Source organism: Petaurus breviceps, unplaced genomic scaffold, assembly GCF_028583685.1.
Source record: "Petaurus breviceps papuanus isolate PSGF00001 unplaced genomic scaffold, PetGlider_PUasm1.0 207, whole genome shotgun sequence".
Taxonomy (NCBI): Eukaryota; Metazoa; Chordata; class Mammalia; order Diprotodontia; family Petauridae; genus Petaurus; species Petaurus breviceps.
Window position 1 is genome coordinate 67,262 of NW_027185850.1, and position 14,710 is coordinate 81,971.

Below are 14,710 nucleotides of genomic sequence, written 5' to 3' on the forward strand. Positions count from 1 at the left end.
AGAGAGAGAGAGAGAGAGAGAGAGAGAGAGAGAGAGAGAGAGAGAGAAAGAGAGAGACAGGCACTCAGTTAGTGTGTGATTCGATGGATTTGGGTCTGGTTCAATGGCCAGAATCAGTGGTCAGTGTTCGCGGTATGACGTCACCTCGGCAGATCTCTGGTGGAGCACACCAGGATCTGTGCTGTCCTCTGAGCTGTTTAGCATTTATCAGTGACTTGGACAAAGACATAGAGGGTATGTGGGCCAGATCTGAAGGTGACAGAACATGCTAGATGAGAAAGCCTGTGTCCAAAGGGACCTTTGCAGGGTCAAAAGTTAGCTTCATCTAATAAGGCAGAATCTAATAGGGATAAATGTAAAGTTGTGCTTGGATTCACAAAGTAGACCTCTCTGGTACCAGATGAGCTTGGAAATGATTGGACAAGAGATTTTGGAAAACATCTTTTAGTCTTACTATACTGTAAGCCACCTTGGGTCAATGATACGATGCTGTGTCCAACATATGGCTATATAAACCTGGGCTAGGGAGGAGAGACGGAGCATCTGGGAGGAGAGAGGGGACAGCCCACAGCCTCTGCCCTGGTGGGGCCTCCAGGGGAGTACTGCATTCAGGTCTGGGTGTCACAGGGAGGATTTGATAAGCTAGAGAGCATCCTGAGAAGGCCAGGCAAAATGGCAGAGTGGCCCCAGTCCATGACTTATGAAAGCAGTTGGCAGGATCACAGCTATTGGGAGAGGAGGTGACTGGGGGATGTGAGAGATGAAGCATCGGTGAGGCTAAGCTCTGGCTCTCCCCTCCTTTAGCTCCATTCTGGCTTCAATCCCCACGGTTCTGCCCAGACTCAGTCTTCATCCCCCTCACGATGGGATCCCCCCCTTTCTGTAGCCCCTGGTGCTGCTGGCGCCCTCTGCTCCCTCGGCTTCTCTCTTGGCTCTCTGCATAACTGTGTGGCTCTTCTTGGGCTGGTTCACTTTCTTCTTCCTGATATATGAGAATCATTTATCACAATGCCTGGCATATGCTTATTGACTGACTGATGGGAATGGCAATCTCAGAACTGGGGCTGTCAGACCTGTTTTCTTTTTTTCCTACATTATTTCTTAGAATCGCCTCCAAAAATAGGATGATAGATTTAGACCAGAAGGCACATTGGGGATCAACTAGGTCAACCCTCATACTTTAGGGATGAGAAAACCTGGAGAGCTTCAGTGACATGACTAAGGTCAGACTGGCAGTTAGTGGCAGAGACAGGATTGAGTCTGGCCCGTGTTCTCCAGTGCACCAGGGAATCCCTGGGCTTCCCTTCTCTAGGGCAGGTAGACGAGCCCCACATCCACTGACCCCACCCAGCCTATTCCTGAGTTCTCCTGCTTTCTCACTGCCTTGTTGATGTGTTAAATGCCCTGATGGTTCTGAAGGTTCAGCATGACCCAAAACAGGCTCATCATCTGCCCCCAAACTCAGTCTTCCCCAGTGCCTTCATTCTACAGAATCACAGAAGTGCAGGACATCTCCATAGCTGCCCACCTGAGCCTGGACTTGAGGAAGACTCTGAACTAAAGCACTTTATGGCAGGTGATGGAGGAGCTTTATGGATTCAGGCAAGTCTTTTAGGCTCATTCCATCTGCACCTGCATTATTATGTAATCAAAGTAGACTTCACAATCTTGGATCTTTAGAACCAATATATGGGAAAGTGTCCTGACCATTGGAGCTGTCCAAAAGTAAAATGAGCTGGGGAGACCCCTGGAAGGCTCCAAGCATCATCTGGCTGTTGTAGGAGTTGGAGATAAGAGCCCTTACCAGGTGTGGAGTGAACTGGGTGGTCAGAGATTCTGTGAATCTGAACTTGGACAGTGTTCTTCAGGGGACTTGTGGCCTCATCATTGTGGGGAGTCCTTGCCATCAGTGTGCTGGCCAGCTCTCCATGCCTTCTCATCTTACATGATTCCTAGACGTATTCTCCCACAAATCATCTCAGTTATATTATATTTACCAAGGCAGGAAAATAACAAAGTGCGACAATATAATAATACAAAGCTATTTCAAAGTTAGACAGTCTGAGCCAGCTCATGATTGATCCCTGGCCACCTCTAATGGCAAGTCAGCTTCCTGGGGGCAAGAACCGGCTTTTAGCTTGTCTCTTTCCTGGGGGAGCCTCGGTGCTCTTTGGATGCTTCCTCAGCACCTGCTGGTGCTAAGCCCAAGAGCAGAGAATTCAAAAATGGGAAGGAATCCCAGCAACCATCCAACCAAATAGCCAGCAACATGCATTTATGTACTGCCTGCTGTGCCAGGCCCTGTGCTAAGAGCCTTGGGGATGGTATCTCCTTTGGTCTCGCCATGCACACATAGAAGGCACCCAGCCTCGACCTCAAGACCTGTAAGATGGGGAGCCCCCTGCCCCGTGAGCAGCCCTGATTCATAGGAAGATTTCCCTGTATCCAGCCAAAATTGGTCCCTTTGAGCCCTTCACCCATAATTTCTGCTTCTTTCCTCAGTGACCAGTGGATCAAGTCTAATCTTTCCTCCCCATGACATCCTTTAATAGTTTCCTTAACTCTAGGGAGGTGGTGTGATGTGGGGGAGAGACCTGGGCTTGGACTCTCAAGGTCCTACCGTTGGAGACTCACTTCACGGTCTCTGAAAAGTGTTCCTCCATGTAGAATGGGGACAGAAATGCCTGGGGCACTTAACCTCACAGGGCCTTCAACAGACTCCGGTGAAAGCACTTAGACAAAGCACTTGGCAAGACTTAAAGGATCTGGTTCCCCGAAATTAGCTTAAGGCCTAAGGGCATCTGGCAGATTCCATAGATATATGTGGCATGCAGCCAAAGGTGTGTATACATGCTCATGTATTGTAAATGCACATCCACATCTCACACACATACAACACATACATACACACATGTATACATATGCATATGCACGGACATGCATATATGCATACAAATGCATGTATACAACATACACTTTCTCTGCCTCTTATATATAGTCTTTGAAAATTGTCTCTGAGCTGAGTGACTTGTCCAAGGTCACACAGCCAGTATGGGTCAGAGTCTTCCAGGCTCGGCTCTTCACCATGATCTTTTTCTCTGCACATAATAGGTTTTAATAGGTGCTCAGCAGAACTTAGAACTTTTTCAAGAATGTGCACATATTGCCTCAGTGATGCTTCCCGTGACACGGGACATTGGACTGCTTTCTTTCTTTTCCAGTGTGCTCTTTTGAAATCATCCTTTCTTATGGGGATGGTTACAGAAAGGCTGGTGCAAAGAACACCTGGGCTCCATCAAGAGAGCATGTTTAAGCAAATGAAAACCTGGTGGAAAATTTCAGATCCACCACCTGGCCATCGTCAGAATGAGGGGACCCCTGCTCTTTGTTCTCCCTTCTCAGTTGATGAAATATTCATTGTGAAAGTCGATCAACTATTGCTGTCCTTCCTTCCACTTAGAAATGGCCTCCCAGCTGTAGTGTATCAGGGTGTGTGTGTGTGTGTGTGTGTGTGTGTGTGTGTGTGCGCGTGTGTGTGTGAGTGTGAGTGTGTGTGTGTGTGTGTGTGTGAGTGTGTTTTCCAATTCTGTATCTCGTTTGTTCTTTGCAGATCACAAGAAGTGGAAGGATACTCTCTGAGAAAGAATACAAAGAAAACATCATGAGGAAGGACCATTACAGATTCACCAGAGAATACTTAGCAAATGCTATATTCAGGAAGATCCTTGAAATGGAGGTATGCCAGTTCATATTTCCGTATTCACGTTTGCTAATTTAGTGTTTCATTTATAAGTCTGTAGCCATAGGCAGAAGCACTCCTCTGTTTCACGCCCTCAATAATAAAGTGACATTTCTCTGGTGCATTGAAAGTTTATGAAGCAGCTGACCAACAGGATCTTATGTGAGCTTCCTAAAAATCTTGGGAGGAAGGAGGCATTACAGGCATCATTAGCCCTCTTTGATACAGGAGAAAACTGAGTCACGGAGTCCCTGTAATTTCTTGCCCATGGTCACTCAGGTAGCCGGTCTCCATTTCCATTGTTCTCTTTGCCCCACCATGCAGGACATTGGTGTGCACACATCCTCTCCTTTTGGGACATAATGGTCAACATATATTCATTCATCACTTAACTCTCCGCATGTGTCCTTTATCTGTCATGACATTTTTAGTGGTGTGGCCAACTAATTTGATAAAGTGGTTCGGCCTTGCCCCAAGCAACTTGTAGTTTCAAGCATTGACAACATTTTAATCTCTGTGAAAAAGCATATCACTTCCTGGCTTGACTGCAGAGCAGTAAATCAGAAAAGTTGGCTCATAAAACTGTTGACCTGGGGAATTCAGTCAACATTTATGAATAGCTCTCGAATTGCCTGTAAAGGAATCCTAAATATATTTAACTGCTGGTCTGAATTATGGTCGCGGTGCCATTGCGTTGAGGAAACCTTACATTTTGTTCTCTCCAGAGTCTTCTGTTAATGTATGGCGTCCCGGTTTGTTTTCCCCATCCTGAGTATGAGCTTTCTGTTTCCAGGTATAGAGTTTGTATGATTTAAAATAAGGCTTTTGTTTTGATTTGATGGAAGCAACATCTAATGCTGAGTTATTTTCATATTAGCTATTGAAGGAAAGGGGAAGTCCCTAACCAAAGCAGGCCATTGATGCCACAGTAGAGGGTCTTGTGAGTTGGGGCTATGTGGTGGCCATTGTGTATCTTAAACACTGAGAACTGAGCTGCCCCTGTCAAAAAAGGAAAATGAAGTCATGAAAAATTAATACAGAGAATTGTTGCTTTAGAGATGGAAGATGCCTTGGAGGTCCTTTGATCTGCGTCCCCCCACTTTACAGATGGTAACACTGAGGCCCAGAGAAATTAAGCGGCACACACACACACACTTATATAAACGGCTATAGAGAAGTACTTAATTATAACATAAATAAAATGCCTAAAGTACATTGCTTATATAAGGGCTGTAGCATAAAATAATTAATGCAAAGGCTATAGAAAAGTACTTGAACATAACAACTTAAAAACACTTAAATACAGCCCAACACTTGCCCACCTCACTGCATGTAACTTCCTTGCTGCCCTCTTATTTCCCCACCAGCTGCACCCGCCTCCTTGTTTCTTGCCAATGACCCCCTACCTGCCACCCATCCCTGGGCCTTGTGGTCCCCTAGGCCTGGAAGGCCTTCCCTGTGCCATTTCTCCAGGCTCAGCTCAAGGGTGGGCTTAGGTGTGGAGCCATTCACTGACACCCCTGGCCCCATCAAACCTCTAGTGCTCACTTGGCCTACTCTGCTCTGCCCCCAAGGAGTAAGCACAGTGTGACTTCGGTCTTTGCACCCCCAGCACTGAGAATGGGGCCTGGCGCACAGTAGGAATTAGGTAAAGGTTTGTTTAATAAACATGCAGGCACATATGCCTTGTGGCAAGCTCTCTGCTGTTAGGTCTGTTACCAGTCTCTCACACATCACTTGTCTATCTTTGATTTTATCTACTCATCTCTGTAACTCTGTGGCTGCTTGTCTTTCTTGGAGAAGCAGCAGAGTTTGGTGACTAAAGGGCTAACTCTAGAGCCAGTCCTACTTCTGACACACACTGTGTCATCCTGGGCACATGATCCAAACTTTCAGGGCTTTAGACAACTCTCTAAGAGTATAAATCGCAAAAAAGCTCTCTGCCTCTGTCTCTGTGTCTGTGTCTCTGTCTCTCTCTGTCTCCATCTCTCTCTCTTCTCTCTGTGTCTCTGTCTCTCCTCTCTGTCTCTGTCTCTCTGTCTCTCCTCTCTGTCTCTGTCTCTCTGTCTCTCCTCTGTCTCTGTCTGTCTCTGTCTCTCCTCTGTCTGTGTCTCTCTCCTCTCTGTCTCTGTCTCTCTACACACACACACACACACATACACACACACACACACTACCAAAATGAAGATGGTTTAAAGAATAAAATGGAAACATCCTAAAACTTTAATCAGGATGTCCTGGGTTCCGCTTGGATAAACATGATTCCTATCGTCTTATGAAGCTGGGAGTCATTACAGAGAGAGTTCCCCGATGCAGCCATGTCTGGTTTCTTGGGTCTAATGAAAGCTTCTCTCCCCCTCCTGTTTAGCACAACTACCAGATGGAACTGAAGAGGTGTCTGGAGACCACAGCTCAGAAGGAGCGAGTGCAGAGAGCCAAGGTGAGGAAGGGCCGACCTTGGAAGCCCCTTGTGGTCTTAGAGCTGCCTAGCTCTGGGGAGGCCCGAAAGATGGTGTGGGCTGATGGCCAGATCGCTGATAGCCGTTGGAGGGACTTCACCTTATGTGAGCCCTCCCTGCAGGCACAGAAACACTCCCCCCCCTCCCAATCTCAGTCCTGATTGGTGCATCCGTGAGGAATTGGGATAGAGACTCTTGTGGCTTCATGACTATAGGAGGAAACACTCTCTCCCAAGGCAAGTCAGTACCTTCTTAACGGCTTCGGGACCTGCTTACCATAAGGAGAAGCTGGTGCTTGCCCAGGGTCATGTGGACCAGATGTGGCAGAGGGAGGGTTTGGGCCCAGCTTCATTTCACCTCCAGGCTGGCTCTCTACCCACCTTCTTAGTACATGGGGACTAGACAAAAATGCCTCATTGCAAATGTTTCAATACCCATTTAGTGAGAGGCTGAGATCTCTTGAGGGTTTTTTTTAATCATCAGAAACTTTTGCAAGTTGTAATTTTGACATTTTGTTGGAAATATAAGTCCATTAAAAATAAAGTATCAGTGGAAGTAATTTGTTGATGTATCTAGAACGGTGTGAGCTAGATTCTTTACCAAGAATCTTTCAATATACAAGGAAGCATAATTAAGAGAAAGGACGAGAGACAACAAAGGGAAGAGAATAAAGCCTGCATCTGTAGCTCTGTGATCTTGAATGGGCACTAGGAGACTATTCAAAGGATGGGTAGTGAAAACAGAGAAAAGGAAGCAATGCCTACCTGGCCTCTGAGAACTGGTCATGCCACACCAACCTCATTGTCTGCATTGGCAGTCTGGGAGATTAGGGGAATGCTGCCTCTACCATTAGAAGAGTTTCTGATACAGTTGTTCGCTTCATCCTTTGGCCTGTGCCCAATAGCATCTGCTCTTAAAGACACCCCCAAAGCAGTCATATGGCTTTGACCTTAAGACCTCCAGTGAGGGGGAGAGAATCATGCTAGTGGAACAGCCCATTCCACCCTCAAATCCTTTTTCAGTAACTTGTAAGCTCAATACAAATTATATGAATCTAGTGGCCAAAAAAAGCAATTGTAATGTTCACCTGAAGTAAGAGACCAGCCTCACCTCCCTGTAGACTCAGTTTTTGGTGTCACATTTTAGGAAGGACATTTTGATAAGCTGGAAAATATTCAAAGAAGGGGACCAGAAGGGGAAGGCTTGAAGAAACTGGGTCTATTTAGAATGAAAAGGAGAAAACCAAGCAGGAATGGAATGGGGCGGGCAGTGTCATGATAAATGGCTTTTCAGATATTGAAAGGAATCTCCCATGGACGAGGGGTAATACTTGTTCTTCTAGACCTCTAATGGTACAACTAGAAACCATGGAGGGAAGTAACAGAAAGGCTGTGTTAGGTTCAGTGTTTAATAAAACAAAGAAAATGTTCCACCAAAGTAGAAAGAGATTGTGAGTTCTCCTTCCCCTACCCTCCCTAGAGGGTCTAAATGAAGCCTGGATGACCCCTTTTCAGATATTTCCCATGCAGTTGTAGGTTGGAACAGATGACTTTTGAGGTTTCCTCTAATTGGGATTCTATGATTTTGGGAGATACAATTTTCTGTACATCATCATTTCTTCCTCTTTTTTCTTTTCTTCCTTTTCCTCCTTTCCCTTCTTCTTCCTCTCCTTTCTCCTTTTCTTCTTTTCCATCTATTCTTCTACCTTTCATTTTTTTCTATTCCTGTCATGAACTCTGTGAGGAAGATTGGTAAAGGGAGGCAAGCAGCCAGTGCATTTGAAAGGTTTCAGTGCAAGGGCATTTTATGCTGTCCAGTGCAATTCAACATCTATTAAATACATTCTATAAGTGAGGCCCCTTCCTAGACCAAAGACAGAAACAAAATGTGCCTGTCCTAAAGGAACTACCATCCTACTGATCAGATACAACTTGTACACATTCAAAAAATATAGTCCAAGTTAGTTTGAGGAGGGGTCAGCAGGGGAAGCTCCCTGGAGGTGTTGACATAAAGGAGCATTCTGAGAGGTAGAGAGAAAGAGGAGGGGGGCATCTCAGGAGCAGGGGAGGGCTGTGTCATGCATACAGGTAATGTCAGTTTTGGAGAGCAAGAGATTTGTTTGCAGTGGTTTTTGAAAGCAAGACTGACTTGGTTAGACACATGAATCAGGAAGGTTATTTTGGCTGCTACATGTAAGATGGATTGGAAGCACAGGAATCAATGAGGAGACTGCCTGAGGTGGTCCAGGTGAGAGGCATGAGTGCTATGGACAGGGAGCTGAGAGGAGGCAGATGTGAGTGATTTAGCAGAGGGGAGATGGGCAGGACTTGAGGATTGATCAGATGGAAGGATGGGAGCAGGGAGAGCTGAGGAGGAGCTGGGTCTAAACCCTGACTCTTTACTTACTCCTAATGTGCCTTGGCCAAGGCCAGCCTTCCTTACTTACAATGGGAGTGGTGGGCCACATGGCTTTAAGGTCCTCCCCACCGCTAATCATTATCTTACTTTCTACTTTAATGTGTCTGAGAAGTTTGGTGTTTGTGACTGAATCTGGGGCATGAAGGGGCAAGTATTGCTGAAATGCTGGCTTTGGAATCGCAAGGAACTGAGTGTCTCAGACACCTACTGGCCCTGTGACCATACCCACTTAACCTCTACCTGCCTCCGTTTCCACACCTGTAAAATAGGAATGGGAATAGTCTCTCTCCCCTGTGAGCATGAAATGAGACAGCCCAAGTGAAGCATTTGGCAAACAGCATTCTCTGTATGGTTGTCATTTGTTACTGGTCTTCACTGAGTCAGGGGCTGGTCCCATCAAATTCCACATCCATGTTCACGACAGGGGTCTACTAGGAGCTTAATGATCAGGGTCATGGTCTCATCAACCCTTAGATTTGGAAAGAACCTTTGTGACCAACCTCCATGCCCCTGCCTGTAGCGGAAATCCCTCGAAAATGACTGCCTCCTTGTAGTCAACTAGTGACAAGGAGCTCACTGCCCTCTAAGGCGGTCCATGTCCTTATGAAGTGGCTCTCCTAGTTATGATGTTCTTTGTTAGGGTGAGCTGGCCTGTCTCCCCATCATTGCTGCACCGCAGTCTTGGTTATGTTCTCGGAGAACTAGCAGGATCATCCACCTACCCATCCATCCAACAAAGAGTTCCCAGGTACTGATTGTGTGCAAGGGCCCTCTGCTCCTGGGCTTGTGTCATGGGACACTAGCCTAGAAGAGAGGTGCCTCAGTTTGCTGCAAAGCCAAGTGGTTTGTGAGATGTGGACAACCTCACTCCAGAGGCCCAACCCTAAATGATCTGAAGATCACAGTCATATCCCTCCTTGTTTCTTGTCCCCGGATCTTTTCTTCATCAAGGGAAACATCTGCAGTTCCTGTAGGACATGAACACGATTTGGAAGAATTATTCTTTCATGTTGTAGAGTGCTAAATTTGGAATCTGAGATCGTAAGTTCAAATCCTGACCCTGACACTCATTACCTGGGTAGTGAGTCTACAGAGATAGACTTTTGCAGGCTGGTTAATGGAGCACATGCTTTAATAAGTTCTGTCAAGGTCAAGTCGACAAACATTTATTAACTACCTACTATGTGCCAGACACTGTGCTAAAGCCCTGGGGATGCAGAAAAAGGTTAAAATGGCCTTTGCTATCAAGGAGCTTACAGTGTAGGTGTATAGACCCAGCAACAGATTATCCGCTCTTCAGGCTTGAACCTTACCTAAGTGCAGACAGGCTCACTACAAGTAGGTTAACTAATGACTTTGGGGGCTACTGCAATCAATGAAACATAAAAAATACAAAGTGGCTACCCCTCACTTTCTCCTTCTACAAGGAAAATTGCAGAAGGATGGGAAAGGGTACAAAGACTGACATCAATGACAAAGTTCTATTAACAGTTAATTTCAGGAAAGATGCTGCAGGAATCCAACAATGTCCATATTGGTTTTATCAATAAAAAGAGAAAAAAAAAGTTATAGGCAAATGGAAGGATGACTTATAGGTTGTCTTATAAGGGGCAAAAAAGGAATTTATAGAGTTTATTTCAAAGTCCCCCCAAAACAAATATGATTCTATGGGATGCTGTCATATCCCTTTGTAGCACTCCTATAGGCATAAGCAATCAGGTCATTAATGACCTTAATGAAGGTCATTAAGAAGCAGAGACATTCCAAAAAAGGACTTGAGTCGATATATGCATTGGTACTTGGTTGACTATAGTAAAAAATCAGGTCTAGTACAGGAGGGCAAAATTTAATATGTGAAATTATTAAAAATACAATTTAGGATTAAGAAATTAGAGGTCAAAGTTTGGCAAGCCACTCATAGCTTCATGCCTTTGTATCTTGGGTATGTTCTTCAAGAAGGCATAGACAGAGAATTAAACAACATTGCAAACAAAAGAAGTTGATTGTTCTTAAAAGGCAGAGAATAAACATTTCCTCATGTAGCTAATTTTTTTTCTGACCCAGCTGTATGGATGCATCCTGGCTGCCAGCTATCAAAGCAAAGGGAAAATCACTGACACATGAGGTAAAATGAAAAATATAACCTGAGGACATTGCATGATATTACAGCAACTCATAATAGACCTTTCTAAACAATCTACTGGCTTGAAAAAGGGAAATGGATAAAAGTAAAGATATTGACCATCCATCTCTTGGAGAAACCTAATTGTTATAGATGTGGTGGCCACAGTAAGGAAAGACATCAGTGTGTTGAAAGCACCTGGTCAACTCATGTTTGATTTTGTTCCCGGTGGTTTGGCAAGGCAGCCAAGGGCAACCCCAGTGCAGAGCACACACTCACTTGCAAAACATCACAAAGCAGCAGAAGATTCCAAGCAGTGTTGCCTCACAAAACAGCCCAAAGCAGCTGCAGCCAAAGAGGAAACAAGACTGTGGGAGCCTTGGTGTGAGACTCAGCTGAGCCTGATCATCCCCATAGCATTTTTGGATTAAACTAGAAAGAAAACAGCAAATAGATGTGAAACATAAGCGACCTGCTGGCACTTCTCACAGTCTTCTGTTCTTGTCAGGGACAATAGTGGGACCATCACGTTTGTACCTTATTGTCTCAGTAGCTGATTTTCTGAGCCATAGCAGGATTCCATTGGCAGGAGCATGGTGGAAAGCATTTGGGTGAGGATCAATGATATCAAAAATGGAAATGAAGCCCTTGGAAGGGCAGGGTACAGACCAAGCAGACAGAAGGAGGAGGAGTTTGGGGAACATCACAGACTTGGTATGTAAGGTTGGTATAGTAGTGATGGGGGACACCAGTTATCTGGTACTGACTCAGCTGAAACCAGAGCAATCAGCAAATATACCACTTGCTAAAGTGAAGTGAATGGGCAAATGTCCTTGTGGATCCCATTCTGCCCAAAAGGGAAGGATCGTTTGCTGAGGCTTAAGTGACTGGGAAGGGAATAACCAACCCATGATAGTGGTTTTGATCAAGGTGAGAGAAAACATGAATGATTTGACACAGAACCATGATTTGGGGAGAGCCACGTTTAAAGAATTCTACAGGGAAAAATCAACCCAGGAGGGAACAGGAGCTCTCAAGAGTGAAATACTGAAGAGATAAACAGAACAAAAAGATTCTGGTGAAGAGAAAAGGGGAGAGTTTCTCACAGAGACTATGTAGGCACACAGGAATCTCACAGATAAGCTCAGGAGAGACGCATGTGTAGATGGAGTCAGTGAGGATGGATGCAGAAGATTAGGGGGGTCCCATAAGAACTCAGAATGAGCTGAGGTGGCTGGTTAATGCCAGTGACCAACAAAAAGGCATTTGCTTTGGTTTGGGCTGGTTGGGAAAGAGAAGGATCAGAAAGGGGAGGAGCAGTTGCTCTTAGTGGATGGGAATAATGAGGACGAAGGAGGATGGTAGCAAGGCTACTTCGCCATTATTTGTCTTCTGTTTTTTCTTTTAAGAATAGAACACTGCAGGGCAGAAGGGAGAAGAGACCCATTACAATGCTATGGGTGATGTGACCTTTAGTGGCTGGCTGTATCTGGTTAGGCTGAGGAAAGAGCATTGGATTTAGTAACCGAGGCCATCAGGGACTTTGGAAAGAGTGGGTCCAGCTGAGTAGTGGGAAGAGAAGCCAGATTCTGAGGGTCTGAGCAGTGGGTGGAAGGTAAGAAAGTGGATGCAGTATGTGTAGACAGTTCTTTTGGGGAGTTTGACTATAAAAGGGAGGAGAGATTTCAGAATGATAGTTTGAGGGGATAGTAGGGTAAGTGAAGTATTTTTTTTAAGTATGAGAGATCTGGTAGTGGTTTTAGGCTTTAGGGCAAGAGCCAGCATGTAGATACTGAAAATAAAGAGGAGGAAATGATAAAATCCAGGAGGAGTTGGTTCAATGGCATGAGTAGAGGTTTGGTGTTTACCTGAAGAAGGCAGGAAGAACTTGGGCTTGGGGGATGATGTCGCATCCACAGCTATGGCATCATCTTTGGTTCTTGCCTTGCCTAATTAGTTGTCAGATCTTATTGTTTTGTCTTCCATGATATGGAAGTCATTGCACAAATGGTCCTCCCTTTCCCCTCCCCAATGTGGAATCCATTCTGTCTTCCCTCCCACCTTGTACAATCCCTTATTCCTTCTGAAGCCCAGTTCAGATGCCAACTTCTAAACTCGACTCTTCCTGACTATGTTACTAGTACTTTTTTTATGGCTTGAGTTTACTTCTGAGTATTCATGTCGTATCACCCCTCAATGCTCCTCACTGCCCAGGAGAATGTTCAGTCTTTAATGGTAAGGGTCAGCTGGTTTGTGCTTTTTATAAAAAGCACAAGGCTCATGGTAGGCACCTAGAACATGTGTATTGTATTGAATTGAGTCACATCATCTGTCACGAACTTTTAAGAGGCTGGTGTGTCTTCCTTCCAAGGTTTCCATTATTTCTCTTTCAGCAACAGGTTCCTGCTTGTGAGTCAGAATTGGGTTAATCACTGAAATTTCTTTTGTTTCTCTGACTTCCTTTTGGAAAATGGCATAGTTAATGGATGTCAGAAGTGACCTGTTTGAACAGATGGGGCACAAGTGTCATCAGTGAGAGTGTCTGCACAGAAGTTTGGAACCCCTAAACTCAATAAAAACGTGAGCTCTGAGGATTCTAATTCTAATTAGATAACCTTATGAAAGCTCATAGCTGTCCTCTCAGATTATGATAGATCTAATAGGTTACAAGACAGATAGACCGGAGCGTTGGCTTAGACTAACATTCACCCAGTGCTTCTCTTTTCTTCTAGGTCAGACGCTCACGGAGGGCAGTTGAACATTACATGCCTGTGTTATCACCTCATCCTCCAATTGCTGCAAAAGCGAACCATGGATCATGTGCCATGGCTGACCAAATGAATTCTAGTTCTTTAAGACTGGTGAGTCTTATGAGGGATGCTTAATGCCCACATGGACCCACCCATGAGTCGTAAAGATGATCAGAATGTTTGGGGAAAATGGTAGTCAATGGGAAGCAGACTGATTCTGCAGTCTGAGGACCTAGAAACAAATTCCACTGATGTTGCTTCCTCCCTGTGTGACCCTGGGCAAGTCCCTTGATCTCCCTTGGTTTCTTCATCTTTAGAATGAAGAGGTTGAGTTCACTGGCCTGTGAGGTCCCTTCTGGCTCAAGTCTTCTGGTCTTGGGCTCCCTAAAGTCCCTTTCTAATACCAGGGCAGTGTCCTTCTAAAACTGGGCAGATTTTGCCATGCTGGAAAGGCTTTGTGTTGAGCCCCAGCAATAGATCACATCTGTTTTCCAAGGCTCCCCACAGGAGCACTGCATTGATGCCCAGGGAACCCGGGAACAAGCCTAACCTCTGCCACTTTTTGCCTGTGTGACCTGGGACAAGTCACTAAACCTCTTCTGGCCTCTGTTTCCTCCTTTGTAAAATGAAGGGAGTGGACTAAATAGCCCTGAGGTTTCCTTCCAGCTCCAAGTCTTTGAGCCTGGGGTCTTAGTCCCAGTTCCTGTGCCTATAAGCAGACCTCCTTGTTTAGTGGAGAGAGATCTGGCTTCAGAGCCTCAGACAGTTCTCCAAGAATCTGCTGGAGGAAGGCCATGATTTGGAGCCTACACCCAGGAAATCATACCTTGGGTCTAACTAATATTAATTCAGTTGTTTTTACTTGCAATGGTAGGTCCTTATCTAGTTGACCAAAAAGGAAATGGAGAAAACCATTATGTCCATCCTGACCTTTTGTTACCCAGGAGGCCTGAGGACATTGCCAGGAGAAGCACCTGGCTGCTGGGGGTGAAAATGATGGGAGTCTGGTGGAAAAGTGACCATCCCTGATGACCCTCTCAGCATCTGTGATCAATTAGGTGGGCATGATCTGAGGAAAAATAGATTGAATCCAGTTGTGGCCCTCAATCTTTACCTACTTAAACACACTGTTGATGCTAAAAATTGGGGAATGCATAAAAATACTCACACCATAAACACACACACACACACACACACACACACACACACACACACACACACA

The 14,710-nt window shown here is 45.2% G+C and overlaps 1 protein-coding gene across 1 annotated transcript in view; it reads left to right on the plus strand.

Moving 5' to 3' along the window:
- LOC138164734 (glutamate-rich protein 3-like) overlaps positions 1-14,710 on the plus strand; it is a 130,199-nt gene that overhangs the window by 26,405 nt on the left and 89,084 nt on the right. The window contains exons 3-5 of the mRNA XM_069092705.1: positions 3,611-3,736; positions 6,108-6,179; positions 13,471-13,599. Coding sequence (XP_068948806.1) covers positions 3,611-3,736; positions 6,108-6,179; positions 13,471-13,599 — 327 coding nt within the window. The remainder of the gene's footprint in view (positions 1-3,610; positions 3,737-6,107; positions 6,180-13,470; positions 13,600-14,710) is intronic.